The sequence below is a fragment of the Amblyomma americanum genome, chromosome 7 (genome assembly GCF_052857255.1).
Source record: "Amblyomma americanum isolate KBUSLIRL-KWMA chromosome 7, ASM5285725v1, whole genome shotgun sequence".
In the NCBI taxonomy this organism is placed as follows: domain Eukaryota; kingdom Metazoa; phylum Arthropoda; class Arachnida; order Ixodida; family Ixodidae; genus Amblyomma; species Amblyomma americanum.
In genome coordinates this window covers 79,935,385-79,953,439 of record NC_135503.1, presented here as the reverse complement: position 1 = coordinate 79,953,439, position 18,055 = coordinate 79,935,385, and the positions used below count along the sequence as shown (strand labels likewise).

The window sequence follows — 18,055 nt, the reverse complement described above, 5'->3', positions numbered from 1 at the left end:
TTTTATTTTCACCCTAATCACAGCAGGAATTTGAGAATTGTTTTTCGAATTGAAAATTTTGACTTTCACTCTGAGTTCCAGTGCCGATTGCGCGTTGGCTGTACAGCCTAACTGTGATTTGCGAAATGCGCTAGAGGCCTACTGAAATAGTAATAAAGGCTTTTTACCAACTTTAATTTTTCTTAGATTATGAAAGAGCACAGCGGGGACAGTCTAACAAAAGACACCTGAAAGCAATACGTTTTTGTCACAATTGCGTCGTCTGGAAAGTCACAGCTGCAAAATCACAGAAACAATGTTTGGAGCGAGAGGCTTGATTTCCTACCTAAAAAATCTGATAGCTTTTTATGGAAACTTTGTACTTTTCTTTATTTTCTAATTAAATTCAAGCGCATTGGGATCACTGCACCCGCCTGGTTGTAAATGAAACAAGCGACTTATGAGTGCCAAAAACCTCGGACCCATAGCGTCAAAAACAATTAACGGCTTGTTGACGTATCCATGTTCTCTAATACGGTTTTAATTGAATCCTGCAGCACCATATGATGAACAAATTTTTGGACGCTCCGTTGAGGGCATTGAACTCATGGCAATTACACATTGCAGCTGGACCGCTCTGAGTACGATTTATTGGTACCTTGATGGCAACTGTGCAGCAGGTGCTTTTCGGTAAAAAAAAGAGAATATATGGAGATGTGCGGCAACAAGTTGCCCACATCGCCCGACCACTGCAAGTCGCCGAGAGAACTATGCAGCGTATTTGTTTCGCTCTCATCCTTGGTGCCACCCTGCAGCGGTCGCTTGTGGTGGCCGATGAAGCCAGCGAGGTTCCGGACAGCTTCGAGGTAATCTCCAGGGAAAGGCGCTAGTGGTAGGAATGTAGCAGATGTTAAAAATTTGTCCATTTCTCTTGACTGCTATCGTAATTAGTGAAGGTATTGTCTCCTATTCCCGATGCTTCTCGGTTCTTATAAAATACAGTTCCGATGGTCCAATAGTTCTTACTGATTGAGCACATAATTTGATGGTTCAACAAAACTTTCATTATGGCGCCCTACTCTTCGCTGCTGTCTTCGCTAAACTACAGCTTTCATGCCTCATACTAAAACTGTGCTCCTGGAGACGAAAGCAACGTAATTTATGAAAAGAAAACTAGAACACCTCGACTTAACGTTGTCAGCTTGTAGAGTAAATGACGATCAGCCCGTAAGGCAAGGTCCACGGTCCTTTTTGGTGTTAAGTCGTCAAGAATAAGGTCGAAAGAAAACTTTCTCTCATTGCAGCCTATCATCTCTTTCGTCGCCGGAAGTATACCTCTACCAACCAGCCTTTTTGGCTTGCTCACTCAGACAGTGTCGCTGCCGGTGACGGCACTGGGTGAGGGGAATTCATTAGTAACGGCCCCCTATAGCGTGGCCCGTACAAGCGATGCGCCATTTCCACAGTCTTGGGGCAACCAAAATTAATGAGCAAAATAAACTTGAGAAAAACGGCTATCACAAGCGATCATACACTTGCGTTTTTCGTTCAGTTTGAGCGTGAACAGAAATATTACATGGGGTGACATATCCTGAACCCCTATATATAATTCTATTCCTTTTTCGTTATCAACAAAGTGCGCCCGGGCTTTCAAATAGCCGTGAGGTCATATAAATTTTCACCACTGTCAAACGTACTGGACAATTGCATATGTTCTCGAACTTTCATCACATTAAGCTTCGCGTTTCCAAGCCCTGGTATCCATCGTTAGGCTTTGTTGAAGATTGAGCAACATGATAAACAGGTTACCTCACCAAGTATTGCTCAAAGTGCCAGAGACCAAAGATAAATTTTGCGCCTGTTGTCACGTCGAAAGCGATCTACCGGAGCAGACGTGAACGTCTTGCTACACAAAGCTCCCGCTTTTGTGTGTTTAATACTTTAGTGACATCTTAGCGGCTTTACCAACGTCAGCGAATTGCTTTTACTTTACTCCGAATACGAAATAGTGCGTAGGAATCGCATCAGCGCTGATAACTGATATTGTAAGGAAGCGGCTGCCACTATCGAGCATCCAATCTTACGTGTGGAATAGTGCAACGTTGTATACGGTTCCTTTACACATTGCCTACGTGTTGTGGGGAGCTGGAGATCAATTCTACTTAATATATATTTGTTTACATTTAGCTTCCGTTCTGCGAAACCACTGAAGAACATGAAACGTATCGAATGCCTTACAAAGCGGAAATTTTCTTCCGAGTAGGCGCGTACCAAAATTGAACCTTCACTATCACTCCCAGCTGCGCTCGAGAAAATGATAGCGGGAAGCTGCCTAGTTAGCCGTTTGACTCATTAGAGATCTCGGCAACCTCAGCGTCTGCACGCCTGATGTGTTGTATATTGAATGTGGCACAACCACACTACCGTGAAAACTGCATTTGCGCAGTGATTCAAATGGCGCTTTTTTTAGAGTGCTCGTAGTGATTGCGTTAGAGAACACATAGTTCTTATTACCACACTTAAATAAAGAGGCAAAACCGGCGTCATGAAAAGTACAGTCGCTGCAGTGTTCTGCGAAACGTATTATAGGTCGGGAAAGATACGCCCTTTACGCCGCACCAAACGATTAGTTTAGACTACGCCGCCAATGTTAGCTTTACGCTGCTGCATACACAGGTTGCGAAGGCAGCAGTGCACTTTGCAGCGGCAGAAGCTATACGGGCGACACTGGAGTGTATCGTGTGATGCTAATAGGAGGCGGTACCAAGCTCGCGGTCGAGCTCTCACAAGAGTCATTTCGCACCAACCGCACCAGAGATTTCCCCCGGCTCTCCTCGATTTCTTACAAAAAATATATGATGCTGTCGCGGTGTCCAAAGTAATTTCTTGCAATGCATCTTGGAAGAAAGTTTTCTCATTCCATGTGACAGCTCTTTGAAATTGGAGGTGCGATTACCCGCGTATTAAGCTCTAAACTTCATACTGACATGGTCCAAGTAAAAATACAAATTTGGCTCGTTACATAGCTAATACGACTTTAATTACGCTGAACAGTTTTTGTCAGTTTTGTTTGTTTAGGCGAGATAAAATTTTAAGTTCTCCGCCATCGGCTGTCGTGATTGTTGTCTGCGATAAGTTCATTGCACTGCCCAACACGACGGCGGCAATGTACATATTCTACATTTGCGTTCATCGTGATTATAAGCCTCTGGAAATAATTACAAGACCAGATAGAATTATACTTCCAATGACACCAAACCGACGACGTGATAGCCTGAGGAACTATCAGTGACGGTAGCATACAAGTATTCCTGATGTCTTAGTGTAGCCGAGGCTTTGTGTATTTCCAGATATTAACTTTGGTTATTATGTGCAAGAAGTAGCTCTGCAGTAATGAAGTCAGGTTTAGTCTTCTTCACTATCTTTATATCATCGACGTGTACGGTAGAGTCAGGCACGGCTTAGTTTATCTTATAGAGTGTATATAGTTAAGACAGTAAGAAAAACCAAGCCATCATATATATATATATATATATATATATATATATATATATATATATATATATATATATATATATATATATATATATATATATATATATATATATATATATATATATATATATATATATATATATATATATATATATATATATATATATATATATATATATACAGAGCGAGAGAGTTTGTCAATGCGCTCCTCTTTCCAGGGTATTACCGAGCAGTGAATGTCAGTAAAGCTTCAATACTAGTGGTTGCTCTGCGAATACAAGGCGATGATTCACATTAAAATATCTCGCAGTGTTAATCATTTATGAAATAATTCCAAAAAATTTATTTGGCTGAAAACCATGCACTCATACATCTCAGCATTGGTTCTCCAGAAGTCGCCCTCGATTATCAAATGGTGCAGCATAAATGTTTTTATCTAAATTTGAACATTGCTTTTCTACATTTTATTACACGTGTACTCTCCTCTCTTACGCAGATATTCGGCAAGTTTCCGTTCGTTGTTGCCATTTCTGATGTCAATAACGACACCATATACGAATGCCTGACGGCTAAGAGAGCATGGTTTGACAAAGACGCCAAGAAAGGCGAATATATCTGGCTTCTAAGGGGCCATCACAATAATCCCAAGTAAGTTTCTACTTTCATACAACAAGCGGTCATCGGAGATAATGCTTTGCCCAGTCTGCGTAGAAGTTCTCGGTGACTGCTAGGCCTTGTGCTGGTCCCTGTTGCACATAAGCAATTAAATCTATTATTCGCCAAAAACCGCGTTAAAAACGCGCATTTCATCTTGAGAGGAAAGCGCGAATAAGGAAAACGACAATACAAGCGCTTGTTGTGTGCCTCCTTTCCGTGGTCATCCTAGTTCAGGCGTCCCATTCATGATAAATAGTGAAAAACGCGCCCAACTTGCTACCATGTTCAGTGAAATTGCTTGTTTGTTGCATTAAATAAACTCCAAGCGTTAAAGCTGTATTTATTTGGGAACTTCTTCACGAATGCAAAGATTCACGACGAGTCTAGTTTTGCATTTTCAACTAAAATTTAGCTGGCAAGCAGTGCAGCGTAATTAGTGTAAAATGCAGTAAAACAGGTTCTTTGCAGTTCCGGAAGTTTACTTTTTACTGCGGCTTGGCTTTCAGTATATAAGTAAACACATCAAATAAAGCGAGCTGTTTGCTTAACCGTCGCAGAGGGGCATTGAGGATTGGACGGACGCTGTCGTGGAGTTAGTCGGGATATCTTAGACTACCCATGGTTCCTTCGCGGGGTCTGACATCATTCTAAAGTCAAAGCGCTTTTGTTTTTCACCAGCCGAATTGTGGCGTCCACTGCCTTGACTTCATCCCGTGAACATGGGATCACCACCCGAACATCAAAGCCACAGATTCACCGCTTCGTGTTAGATGAAAATGTGCAGCGTTCCTTTCTGGTGTGACCCATAAATTGTTAGCAAAACTACATGATACGCTTTAAGAAATTCTTCGTAATAAAATATTAGTTTTATATTCAAGACTGTAGCTCGAAGTTTGGAGAGCTGGCGTGAATTATTCCACTAAACAGCTCGGAAGCCATGCAGGCTGGAATAAATCAAAGATACAGCAGAAAAAAATGTTCATTAGGTCAGATATTGTATAGCTATCCACCGGGTAATGTGATCGATACAGAAGCTTTTTTTTTTAAGCGGGGAAGGAACGTCGGTGCGGCCAGTGCTCAAGGATTGCACAGAAAGGCGGACAGAATGCGAGTGACATAATGCAATGAAAAGATGACTGGTTAACTGGACTGAACTAATCGAGAAACTAATCTGTTGTTTTATAGCGCAAGGTTAGTTGCTAAAATTAAGGCTGTTAACATCGAATGTTAGCCCAAGCTTGAAAAGAATTGGAGGACGCTTAAGTTTCGCCTTTAAGAGTGGAACGCGACAAATTGTTGTACCGCTGCCATGATATTCAGAACTCAAAGCAAACTTCACGAAGTCAAAGACACCAACGCATTCACAATGCACACTTTTATTTAGTTCGAACTAACTAGCCTTCGTAGCGTGTAAAGGGTAGCGACCTAGGAGTACTTTCATGTAGTAAAGAAAAAAAAAACTTTCGTAGCGTGTTCAGTGCGTGGCCTCCTTCTAGAAGACCTAGGTTCGGTTCCTCGTATCTCAACGATTTTTTTTTCATTTGTTGGTCACCGTGTTACATTGCCGACACCGACTTCTCTGCGACATGAGCTATCTTAACGCTGCCACGTTGATAATCATAATCAATATTGAGCAGACAAGAAAAGGAAAATGAGGGGATTGTTTAGACATAGACAGTGATCGGGGCTTTCACTGAATCGATATTGTGGTTTTAAATATCGAGAATGAAAGAAGCGCCTTTGAAAGCTCGTCGAGTTGGCTGTCCCATGTTGCAAATTTATAAAATGGCTCCGATGCTCATGGTATGGTTTAATAAGCCACATTTACTACTTCCACATGATAAATCACAGAAACTGCGTCCGTATTTGCTGCACTAAAAATTAGAACGATGATATATCCTTTGCGGAATACACGAGAAAGTTACTTTAACTAGCTTTCAAAGGTGCTGTTTTAATCTCTGCTATATCGAATCAACGATGCTGATTCCGAATATACGAAAAATGGTCCCGCCTTTGAAGTTTACGACGCTTAATTTTAAACCTATTCTTGCTCTTGAAATAAAAAGAGCACATGAGGTAACTTCAGAAATTAATAGCTTTTGGCCGATCTTTCGCGTACATAATGCGCGCATAGCAGCCCAATACACTTGCACAGACGGCACTAGCGAATCTCTCGCAATTGTTAAAGAATGTGCTAAGATAATAAAAAGTCAAAAAGGCCACAGCAACCTATGAATTAAAGAAATATTCAGGCACTGGACATATTAAAAACATTGACGACACGGAAGTGCTATTTGAATACTAGTGGACGCCTGTGGCCGAGAGTTCTACCTGACAATAAAGAGATATGTCCTTATTAGCCATGCAAGTGATTAGAATTCCTTGCAAATTCTGGTCGTTTAGGTGCTTTCTGAATCTTCTACAAATACTTCGAGGCACTCACAGAGGCAGATTAAAATGATAGGATCTTGAACACAGAAATGGCAGGAGGTATATGATGCGCAATGAATAGGAGAGTTAGTTGATCTTTCCAGGTAACAAAAAATTGAGGTTATTGGAGTGTTCTGAAGACGTAAACTAATACACAGCATCTTATGACACTTCCAGCGTGTGCCATGCACCAGGGCCTGCCTTCATGGCACACGAAGCCTTCAAGACTGTTGACCTCCACATCTGGATTCTAAATATACGATGTAAATTAAATTAGTTGCAGCTTGTAGTTCGGAATGCAACTTTTTCCTGTTACTCATATCCAATAAACAACGGTGCCCATAGATGGTGACAGTTAGAAAGGGCTCTTGCCTCCACATTTTGTTTTTATTTCTTGCAGGAAGACAATTGCGTTTTATGTCGCGGACGGAAGCAGCCCCGACACTTTCTTGTACATGGAAGGATCGGGTGAGAACTTTCAAATTTGTCAGCGTAGTGTGTAAGGTTTCAGATTTCACAATATCGCACATAAATAGGACGCATTAGAAGCTGCTACATTGTAGCAGCCACGCGTAGCATACCAAGTCTAAAAGAGGAAAACATAAATAGAATACCAGCCTGGGTAGCTGGGGCTGAATAGAATACCAGCCTGGGGCTGACAGGAACAAAAATTGCTGGTTTACAGTACATTCATGGTCGTTACGCAGCATCGGGTGTGAATGATTTCTAAAATACCTCGGAATTGTTTTTGCTTTACGTAGGGTATCAGATAATATTGCCCTGAAGCGCTTGAAGAAAAGTTTAAATATATTGGTTAAAACTCGCCTAGTAAGGGGGTTATCACTGCTCATGTTGATATTGATGCGGCAGTGTAATCAACCGCCAAGACAGCGCCATTCGTCAGCAGCGAACGCGGCGGAGGAGCTTTGGTTCCCGACCGTCATGAATTTATACAATGATTATGAAAAACCACTCAAAACCGCGGCTGTTGCTTTCTTGGATCATCTGCTGTTCTGATTAGAAAACAGATTTCATAACAACAAATTTATAGCTGATTGGAATCCCTCAGCGTGGCTCTATAATGAATGTATGTAGCAAGGCGCAGTGCCCCGTAAGAGTGTTAGGTTGAGTTTTAATTGACAGAATATACGTGGAGTTATGGTAAGGAATTTTTATGGACCCGGATGAGGGCGTCGTGTCTTATCATTCCGGTTTTTTACAATAAAGAAGAGAAGTGAGGTTATGACCGTAATAGAGTAAAATTAAATTTCTCGCTGTGTGTTACCTCCTTGCTGCATAAACTGCCTTAAAATAGCAATGTATGTACAAAACATTGATTCCAGTTTTTCTTCGTGATTGTTTGCAAAGGTTTGGGACATTTCAAATAACCCTTTACTAGCCAATGTCACAAATCTGGAAGATAAGAAAACTAAATTTTTTTTTCCCTTCGAAATACACTTTTTTGTATATTTGGCTTCCGCATACCTAATGATGATTTTGGAAAACGTCCCGAATTAGATTATATTTAGTTACTTATTTAAAGACCTAAACTATTACCGTTAAGCAGACGGATTTTGGGCCTTGCATAGACGACTGTTTGTGGAGTCTTTTCATAGAGGGAAAAAACTATTGAAATGAAGCAAACAGACCACAGTATTAACAAATACCTCATGATTTCATGAAATAAAAATCAAGGACTACAGCTCCTGCGCCGTTCACTAGCTGTGAGTTTTGTGCGAATGCTCCTTCTTTGATACATTTGCGTTTGACACTGGCAAATTTCAAAGGCGAGACTCTGCTGGTGTAAACATTGTCCCATCCTGGCTATTAATAGGACCGGCACAGATCTGAAGAAGTTATAGGGCAGCACGTTCATGGGCAGCGTACAAAGCGCCTCCTAGGCATGTGGGATCTGGGGCATGTTTCTGAGCAGTCGCCTCTCGGAAGCGTGCTGCGTCTGAAGGGCGTTTAGAAGCGTTCGGCGCGCTTGACGCCCACGCGTCCCAACCGATGACAGGAAATACTCCACGAAGCGAAAGGCGGAGCGCATGCATGTTATAGTCAAGCACCCCCCCCCCCCTCACCCCCCTCCTTCGTGTATTCCACCCGAAGATAATGAAGGCTGCGTGAGGCAGGCTCAGAAGGTGGTCACGGGATCACACAACACCAATGTGTGGGTCGTCGCTGCAAGTGCGTCTGATAGCTGTGCTCTAAAAAAGCCGATGAAGCCGCCACGGTGGCTGAGTGGTTATGGCGCTCGGCTGCTGGCCCGAAAGACACGGGTTCGATCCCGGCCGCGGTGGTCGAATTTCAAGGAAGGCGAAATTCTAGAGGCCCGTGTACTGTGCGATGTCAGTGCACGTTAAAGAACCCCAGGTATTCGAAATTCCCGGAGCCCTTCACTACGGCGTCTCTAATAGCCTGAGTCGCTTTGCGACGTTAAACCCCAATGAAGCATAAAAAATCCAATGCTCAACAAATGCTTTCCTGTCTACCACGGACTCATAAACGTAGGCTGCGATAGAGCTAGCTCAGTGAACGAAAACGTTATTATAGCATAATCTTTTAACTTAGCCCTCTACAATTAGCGTAGACGTCGCAGGCAGCTGTAAGCTTTTCCCCAGAAAGCAAGATGAAATTAGCACAGTATAGAGCATAAAGACTGCTACAGACGTCATTAGCGGTCTGTAAATGGGGAACGGCAATGTTCCAAAATGTACAAAAAATATTCCTAGTCATTTTAAATGTCGCAAAAATTATTTCCACGGTTATTTTAGAAAGGATATGTGAATTGTCAGTCGTGCCGCGGCGGTGGCCAGTGGTAATAAAACATTGCTGTTGACCCGAAAGACGCGTACTCAATCCCGGTAGCGCCAATCGAACTTCAAGGGAGCCGAAATTCTAGAGGCCCGTGTACTGTGCGATGTCAGTGCGCGGTAAATAATTCGACTGGTCGCTTTACATCGCTCTAGAGCGCTCTGAGAGGCGACCGCACATTCGGCTGGTTGAAACCGGCCACTCTGGCTGCATTCGGCTGTTTCTTTCTGAGCGATCGCCTCCAGCTCAGAGCGCTTTGAGGCGCTCCGAGGAAAACGTCGGAGCGGCTCCGAGATGAGTCCACGTGACAAAGCCACTTCCGCCATTTCGCGAAAGCGGTGCGAGGCCTCGGCGTCCCCTGCGCGTAGGCAGAAGCAAGTGTAGGCTTTTCACGCAGTAGTAGCGTCCTTGCTGTGCTGTGTTTTGCGTGTGCCGAGCTATGTGAGGCAAAATGTCCAAGAGACGACGGATAACTACGCTAAGAACGCGGTCTGTGTTTCAGTCGCATGACAACAGGGATTCGAGCAGCAGCTCAGGCGAGGACGCCAGTGCTATCCAAAAAGGCGATGTTCGAAAAATGAGCGTCCCGTGGGACGGAAAGCCGGGCTAGCGATCGAGACAGGCTAAGCGGCGACCGCGATGCAAACTATGTGTGGCCACGTGTGGCCTTACGTGCCTTACGTGCGGCTACTGTTGACATCAGCAGCGGTGCCGCGTAGGGGTTCCGGAAGTTACGTCCCCCTTCTGCCTCATGCGCTTCCGCTCTAAAAACTCGCTGACCATTCGGCTTCACTAGTCTCGCTATGCGCTCGTAGCGAGAGCAGCTCCCACTCTGCCAGATCCTAACCGGATTGCTGGAGCGACCAGTCGAAGACACCATTAGAGTGCATAGGTGGACGAAATTTCTGAAGCCCTTCACTACGGCGTCCTTCATAGCCTGAGCCGCTTTAGGACGTTAAGCCCGTCGAACCTAATGCTGAATTGTGAATCGGATTTATCGTATTTAAAACATTGCTATTTAGTCCCGTGTTTCAAAGGGTTAATCCACCAGCCCGACTGGCTGCTCGAACGCTTAAAAAAAAAGCAATGAAACTTTCGGCATGCGTTCAACAAGCTTTTCAAACCTAGAGGAGTACAAACATAAACGCTTTCCACAAAGAATGAGGAGATCATGTCAATGGTCTGAGCAGATATTCGTATGAGCCTGGCTTTCTATCGCTGGTTAAGCTCGGGTAAATTTTGTTACTCTGCGTTGACGACAGGCATAGGACACAGTCTTGAAGACTACGTTAGTCGAAAAACCTGTGCGTTCAAAAGATCTCGGCGGTCGCTACAAGTGGGATCACTATAGCCCTGTATACATGAACCCGACAGTACCGGGTAGAGTCAGCGTCGGGCTCGGTGACTCGCCTTTGACTCGCCCCGATTGGTGTCTACATGAACTCTGTTCAAGCCCGTAAGTATCGCTGTGGGGCCTAGCATCGAGGTGCGCAGTTATCGTGCAAGTTTCCGGTTACTGTTTTTGGCCCGCGGGTTCCCGCAGCGCGCTCATGTGGTCATACCACTTCCAAGCCGACGGTGCAGCTCCACTTCTCTCTTGCTCCAACCGTTCTTGTCACGCAAGACAGATTTGTGCTGCAACGTCGTATCATTCCGTATGGGTGTCGAAATTCGGGTGAGGGAATGTTTATACTCACGGCCGTGAATCGCTTCTTCAAATTCTTCCAGCAGTTCCGCAACTGCTGCCACGTCCAGTGGTAGCCGAGATTGGCCATTTCGGCCTGCAGATCTTTGAACACATCTTGGTTGCGCTGCCGTCTGCTGTCCGGCGCCTCGCTCACTTTTTTTTCATTTATTAGCCCCAGAAAACATCCCACTTCCCGGTCGGTCCAAGAAGCTCGGGTGGAAACAGCGCGGGGACCGACGGCGGCTGCCATTTTGGTCGACTGATCACATGACCGAAATCTTTCCCAGAGTTCCCTGTTACCAGACTCCGTGACCCGACTGCGTATACATGGTTTTTGAAAAGGCGGGTCAGGCGAGTTAACCTACCCCCTGCAGGCGAGTTAACTCGACTCGCTCTGCCGCTTATTTTACTCGACCCGACAGCGTCTACATGAACCCGGCAACTGGTTTTTTACCCGACAAGCAAACTATACTCGACTCTATCGGGTTCATGTAGACAGGGCTTATGAATCGAAAGCAGAAAACTGGCATGGCTTTGGCCAACATTAGTCGCATCGTCGCTTGCCCAAAAAACAAGTGAAACAGGAAAGCGGCGTGAGGACGCAATCACCTAACTGAAGGTGAGGATGTAACTCACAATGTGAGGATGCTACTAACAGAATAGATTCAAGATCTTAATTCTAAACCCGAGTCTGGATTACTCTTTAAGCATAACTTCTAGGAGCCAACATGCGCAGTAGAAAGCATATTGAAAGATATTTTGGTTTCATATTTGCACTTGAATGCCAATGCGTGCCCAACCAAGTATACTAGATTTTCTAACTTACGATTTCCGCAGCGAACTAGCACTCCTCTCTTCTGCGTGATTACAGATGACGCGAAACCCGAGGTTGGAACATTCCACTACACGGACTATGAGACTTGCGCAGTCATGGAGACGCCGTACCAGGGAAAGAGTGAGTACGCTGTGCACTCAGAACTTTCACAATAATGGCTTACTCTTCGTATGCGCTATCTAAAATGGTTCACCCGCTCGCATAGACTAGTGCTGACTGCCGTACGACATCAATAGGGTGTGGTAAACAAGAAAATATGCCAGGACAAATTTCGGGGTGGTTGGAGGCAGCCCCGCTAAGTAAGCCCGTTTTCCCAGGTTTCCTGAGTTCGTCAGAGAGTTATTTTTTAAAATCCTTCAATTACATAAATGTATTTGGCGCTAGTAGCACTAGTAGCAACATTATGACACGTTAGCCTCCGGAAGGATCATTCATTACATGACTTTATTGATCATCATAAATACCGCATCCACGAACGCGAACATACAATAGACGGTTTGCACAGATCGTTGAAAGTCCATCATAAAGCGCTTACATCAACTTACCAGAGCACTGGACAAATATTTCGGCTAGCTTGTGTATACATATTACCGAATCCTAAGTAAAAATACCTATCACTGAAAATAGAGCGCTGAGAAGACAGAGAAGGCGCAAGAATGGAGTGTATGGGCTGGAATCATCACCACCCGACTTCGAAAGTAGGCTGTGGTGCGTCAACAGATTTTTCGCTGCCCACATCGGAGGCTAGGTAGGCTACATAGCCAATCACAAGGCGGTGAATGCGGAGTTCTTTTCCATGTGCCTGAGCACACAATATTAGAACATATCAACGCCCCTGATTCACTGAGTCAGCCACAGTCCATTTTTGCACCATCTGATAGTTTCGGTCCTGATGCCGTGTTTTCTTCAAAAAATGAAATCTTAAAGGAACAGGAATTAAATATTGGAGTGGGCTTCTCTTCATAGATCTGCATGCTGCAATATGAAACGCGGAACTTAACAATAAATTCAATTTTTACAAGTGAACATAATGACGCCCAGGCCAATTTTTCTTGCGGATTGTAGAGGCTGGCTTACGGCCTGTATGTGTACTTTTCAGTTGACATGATTTTTCTCAGTTGACGTCGATTAGACATTCTTCTATAAAACTAATCATATTTTCATCCAAAGATCAGTGACATCTCGTCAGTCTGAAAAGTGGCTGCAGCGAAAGCGACAAGAAGACGGTATTTCTGGCCACGATTTTCTCCGTAAAATGCAAAGTAAACACTTCTGGTTCAACGATTTGTACGCATCCAGAATTATTAAAGAGTACTTTTTTCTTCCCTCATCAGAGTGCATCCTCTGGGCCTCGGAAGCACGGAAAGATTCGCTGCCCCAGAAGTGCCTAGACGAGTTCTCTAAGCACTGCGGTGTGGGACCTCCTCTCTACAGCAAGGACATCTGTAAGGGCGAAGAGGTTGCCAACTGGTGATGTACGTGCTTTTCGCATCTAGTGCTGATTATCATTTCTTACCTAAATATTTGCACATAAAAGTGCGGATATCATCAGAATAGGAGACGATGAGCCAGCGACAAATTCGCCGCTGAATTATAATACGACTGATGTCCAATTTGAAGCAAAAAATAAGCACGGCCTTTATGAAGCAGTGGGTGACGCTAGTACAAAAGAATGAAATAGAGGAAAATATTCAAGCATATTCATTTGGTTGCTTTTGAGAAGTAAAAAAGAAAACGTAAATGACTCTTATTTTCTAACGAGAGCTCGTCCTGTTCTGAAAACACTGTGCGGTATACAAGACAGGTGCTCTTCTGGAATTGTGTCGCTTCTCAACTGGCGTATTTATTTATTCATGTCCTATGCATCCTCATCTTTACACACTGGGTCACGAAGATGAGTTGTCAGATTGGTGGAGTAGATATTGAATTGAGGGTGAACTTTGGCCGAGTCACTACTGATCGGCGTTTTTCTCGTGCGTTTCCAGAACGGCCAATACAGATCAGACGCACTGCTGTAACACTGTAACAACGGCAGCCTACCAGATTGATGCCAGCTATTTTCTCTCAGCAACGAAGATATTCTGTTGGATAAATACTGAACGCAAGGAGAATAAATTAAAGTTTATTTGTGTTTTCTACTTTCTAATTCAATAAATGTCCTACATCTATACTTCTGAACTCAGCAGATATAGGGAATTACTTGGTGAAACGACTGACTTTATCTTGCACTAGCGAAGAGGTGTCAGTACTAACGCTATCTAGAGGCCAACTTAGGTCATCATGCGCAAAACTCAAGGTATAAGAAACGCTTTCCTGCAGAACCCTATAGGAATGTTAAAAACCATGTTTGGTGCCGTGCCTAAAATGTTAGTACCACTTAGTGATGACAAATGAAAGATATTTAAGAAATGGCTACTAAAAAAGCTTTCAAGAGGCTCGGGAAACCTCCGCAGCTATCCTAGCCTGGGCAAGGATCTGGAGGCTCTCAAACACAACATAAACAAAACCTCAGCCTTCTTCTCAGAAGAAAGAAAGTAGCTGAGGTGTGTCAAAGAATCCAGCGAATCTGTAAAAATTTAGAGTTTGCCGAGGAAACCCGCATTTCTGAAAAAGCCCAAAATACAAGACGTGTCAGCAAATGCATCTTCACCGATGAGGCAGATTGTGGTACAAAAGAATGTGTTCATTGTAAAACTGATTAAAATATTTTTTGCAAAGTTCTTCAAGTTTTGTGCATGAGTATAAAATGTGATTAACTGTTAGCTCATCTCCGCATTTTTTACAAACAGGTCTCTCCTCTTTTATCAATAGAAAGTGTTTTGTGATGTGTGTGTGGCCTATACGGAGAAGACATAAAATAACTTCAATGAATCACTCCTTGTGCAAACATGACTTTCATTCACCTGAAGCTGGCTTTAATAAGTACAGTTTGCTGTTTACTTCATTGTACCAAGCTGTGCGCCATTTTTTCCTTAATGTTCGTTGTACTGTGTTCATCCAATCCTAAAAATGGTATACTTACTTTTTTATTTCCTTGCCAGGAGCTTGAGCAGGGCACCAATGTGCTCTCTCGCTGTCCTTTATTCCGACATGATTCGGGACCCAGCACAGTTTTATGTCTTGTTCTTGAGTTGTGGCTGTTACAATGTTGTGTATGATGTCACCCAGTATACGAATGATTGCATTTATAGAGTGGGGAGCAGTAAGTAAACTCGAGAGGGCTTTGCAATAATACTGTTTGTGAGGTTCACGTTTATTATTTGTTCGATGGCTACACAGACGGCGTAACTTTCGGCAAAGAAAATTGGTGCGCACTGCGGAACCTTTACTATTTTATTCCAATTCACTTCTACAACTGCGCTTCCAACGTAACCATCTGTTTAGAGCCATGTGTATAAAAAGAAGCAAGGTGCAAGTGCAAGAAATTCCTGTATTATATGTTGCTATAAAATTTGTTTTTTATGGAACTGTGAAAGAGTAAAATCACAGAATGCAGGAAAATAATACCATAGAGGGCAGTGAACCATGCCTACGAGCAGTGCCAGGTAATGTGAACAGTAGGCGAGAGTGTTGGCACATCTGTTCAAAACGCAACAGCAATGGCCTAGTTCTCTGGGGTTAGTTGTAAGCTGGTTGTCTAGATGGGAACTTTGTGACTATTTTGTGACAGGTGTGTTTAGGTAGTGAACGAATTATAAGAATATATGAACATATGAGCAATATTTATTCTGTCTGTAAGCGATGGTTCGTTAGTTTCTACACAAAACATGTCTATAGATGACTTCCTCTATGCACTAGTGGAAAGACAAAGCTAAATTATCTACTGAGTTCAGTTGTTTAAGGTACGATGGTCTTGCTGATCCATATACTGTACATCGATAATTCAGGGTAGAGCGTACAACAGAGTGATAAATTTGTAAGAGACATGCCCTGTCGGCACCTCATTGTTTTCGCGGCAGTCAGCACTAATGCACATGGAAACTTTTAGAGTTATGTTGTGAATAAAAGGTTCCGTTGCTAAGCTTGGATTTATGTCGAGCGTCATGACATCGTAAGCTACGTTGATTTACCAGTATCGGATAGTAATCACCCCCGCCAGTCTACATGTCTGCGGCCCACCCTACGCAAGACACCAGCTCTTGAGTGCACAGAGTGATATTTATACAGCCCGAATAACTAAAACCGCGTAAAAAGATCGGAGAGACGTCGTTCAAAACACATAAGTTACATTTCTATGCGGTGCAATCTACGACACTAACACGGACGTCACAGTGGTCACTAAAGCATAAGCAGTATTTTGGGCGTTAAAATCATCGAGAATCAGCAAATGGTAGCCAGCTTTTGAAACATACTCATTCAAAAGAGCATCATCAAGGTGCTTCTAAGTCAATACTTGCCCGTATAGCAGTAACGCAAAATTTTCAAAAGGAGACTTTGCAGGCCACGAACTCCGGAATGTCGGAATCACTGGACTGGATCAGGTAGGAGGTTAGGTGATTTCTTAGACACAACATCGCCCAACTTAAACCAAATGGATGTGATAATTTGTACGACCAATGGTTCGAGAGACGGAAATCATCATCCACACCGGTATCCTGTATACACAACGCAGAAAAATTGGTTAGCTCAAGAAGTCTCCGATAGTCTTCCCTTGTTGCTCTGAAGCTGTTTGCATTCCACTGAAACACCGCTATTTTTACCACGTTTATTCGCAAAAATTTCGCCTAATGAAAGACCTAGGAAGCTGAGCCAGTAGAGGCCCCACCGATAGAAAACCTTCACTTCTCGGAGGTTTTGCTTGCGGAATGGCTTTTAGAATGGCTCGAACTGCAGTAAACAGCGCAGGTAGAACGAGATGCACCACAGAGGTTGAAGAGTTGATACCAGCAACTGGGGCTGGTTCAGGCACCATTGCTGCTGGCCGTGAAAAAGAACGCGGAAATGGGTCAATTGAGCGATCCCAAATAGGACTCTGCTCTTGGCTGTCAGAAAGCTCCCGAGTAGACCTGCTCAACGCGGAAGCAGGCCACACAGCTGAAGAATTAGAGGTAGAATTCTGCACTTGATCGCCTGAATTTTGTCGACCAGACTTCTTCAACGGGAGGACATACGATGCAGATTTCGAACCTTGGTGTTTGCCATGCTTACTCAATTCTGGAGCACTGGATCCTCTGATTTCAGATTTGGAGTAAGCGCGTGTTTGCGTGGTGACCTGCTATAAGTTTTTCGTGACGCCAGATGTCTAAAGCCGCTGTGTTTTTGGGAGAACCCGAGAAAGAAGCGGCATAATTATCATCACAGTTCGCACACTTTGGTTGCAGGAGCGATTTGCACTGGGTGTGCTCATGGCTCACCAAACAAAATGTGCATCGGGGCGAAGCAGGTAGTTTAAAGAGCCGACTGCTGGACTAAGGTACTTTTGCGCCGGGTGACTAACCCCTTAAGCTGCTGTGTCCACATATGTGGACGCGACTTAAGCCTCCTTATTTTTTCGTATACAAGGCGAACTTCCAACTTTGAATTCTGCGCTCTTAACAATTTGATTCTCCCTGTCAAGTTTCTGGTGCGAACTCTTGCAGCTGGAGTGAAACATGTTTGTAAAAAATAACAAAAGATAGTCATCAAAGCGTTTTTTGGAGGGACGAGTGAATATATTTGTTTTGCATGCTATCTTTTCAAGTGGTCGTGAACGATGCAATTTACCAATTGGAATGCGTCAATAGTTTATTGTAGAAGTGGCACACCAATTCTCATTGTGATCGACGAAGAAAAAGTGTTGCGGTGGAGTTTAGTTTTGTGTCCATTAACATGGACATGGCACCCTAAAGCCAAAAATATCTCAGAGGTGTTTTCTGCCCACTATGCGCATTTTTCTCGAGAAAATGCTCTAAGAAATAGGCTTATTGCTTACAGATGTTGAAAAATATGCTTCTGCAAAGAGAAAGTTGAAAGACTCCTGCACTGGAGCATTGTTCATGAAAATAGCCAATAAAGAAGCCCCTCCAAAGAAGCGTTGCAGACCGAGCAATGAAGAACCGCCGATGGTCACAAAGAACCGCCACTACGTTGAGCTGCAGCAGACGAACACAGCGCATTATGATCAGTGCTTAAAGTCAGAGGAGTCGCGGAAGAACTCAGGCCCCCACCAATATGGA

At 43.6% G+C, this 18,055-nt stretch overlaps 1 protein-coding gene across 1 annotated transcript; it reads left to right on the top strand.

Moving 5' to 3' along the window:
* The first annotated feature begins 734 nt into the window (after positions 1 to 734).
* On the top strand, positions 735 to 13,374 carry LOC144097275 (uncharacterized). Its single transcript, XM_077630018.1, has 5 exons — positions 735 to 845; positions 3,971 to 4,122; positions 6,962 to 7,029; positions 11,937 to 12,020; positions 13,235 to 13,374. Exons 1-5 carry the CDS (start codon positions 750 to 752, stop codon positions 13,372 to 13,374), a joined length of 540 nt encoding a protein of 179 aa, XP_077486144.1. The 5' UTR covers positions 735 to 749.
* The last annotated feature ends 4,681 nt before the right edge of the window (positions 13,375 to 18,055 follow it).

Coding starts and splice junctions, on each gene's coding strand:
- LOC144097275 (XM_077630018.1), top strand. CDS start 750: ATGCAGCGTATTTGTTTCGCTCTCATCCTTGGTGCCACCCTGCAGCGG. Junction 4,123..6,961: donor GGCCATCACAATAATCCCAA/GTAAGTTTCTAC, acceptor TATTTCTTGCAG/GAAGACAATTGCGTTTTATG. Junction 12,021..13,234: donor GACGCCGTACCAGGGAAAGA/GTGAGTACGCTG, acceptor TTCCCTCATCAG/AGTGCATCCTCTGGGCCTCG.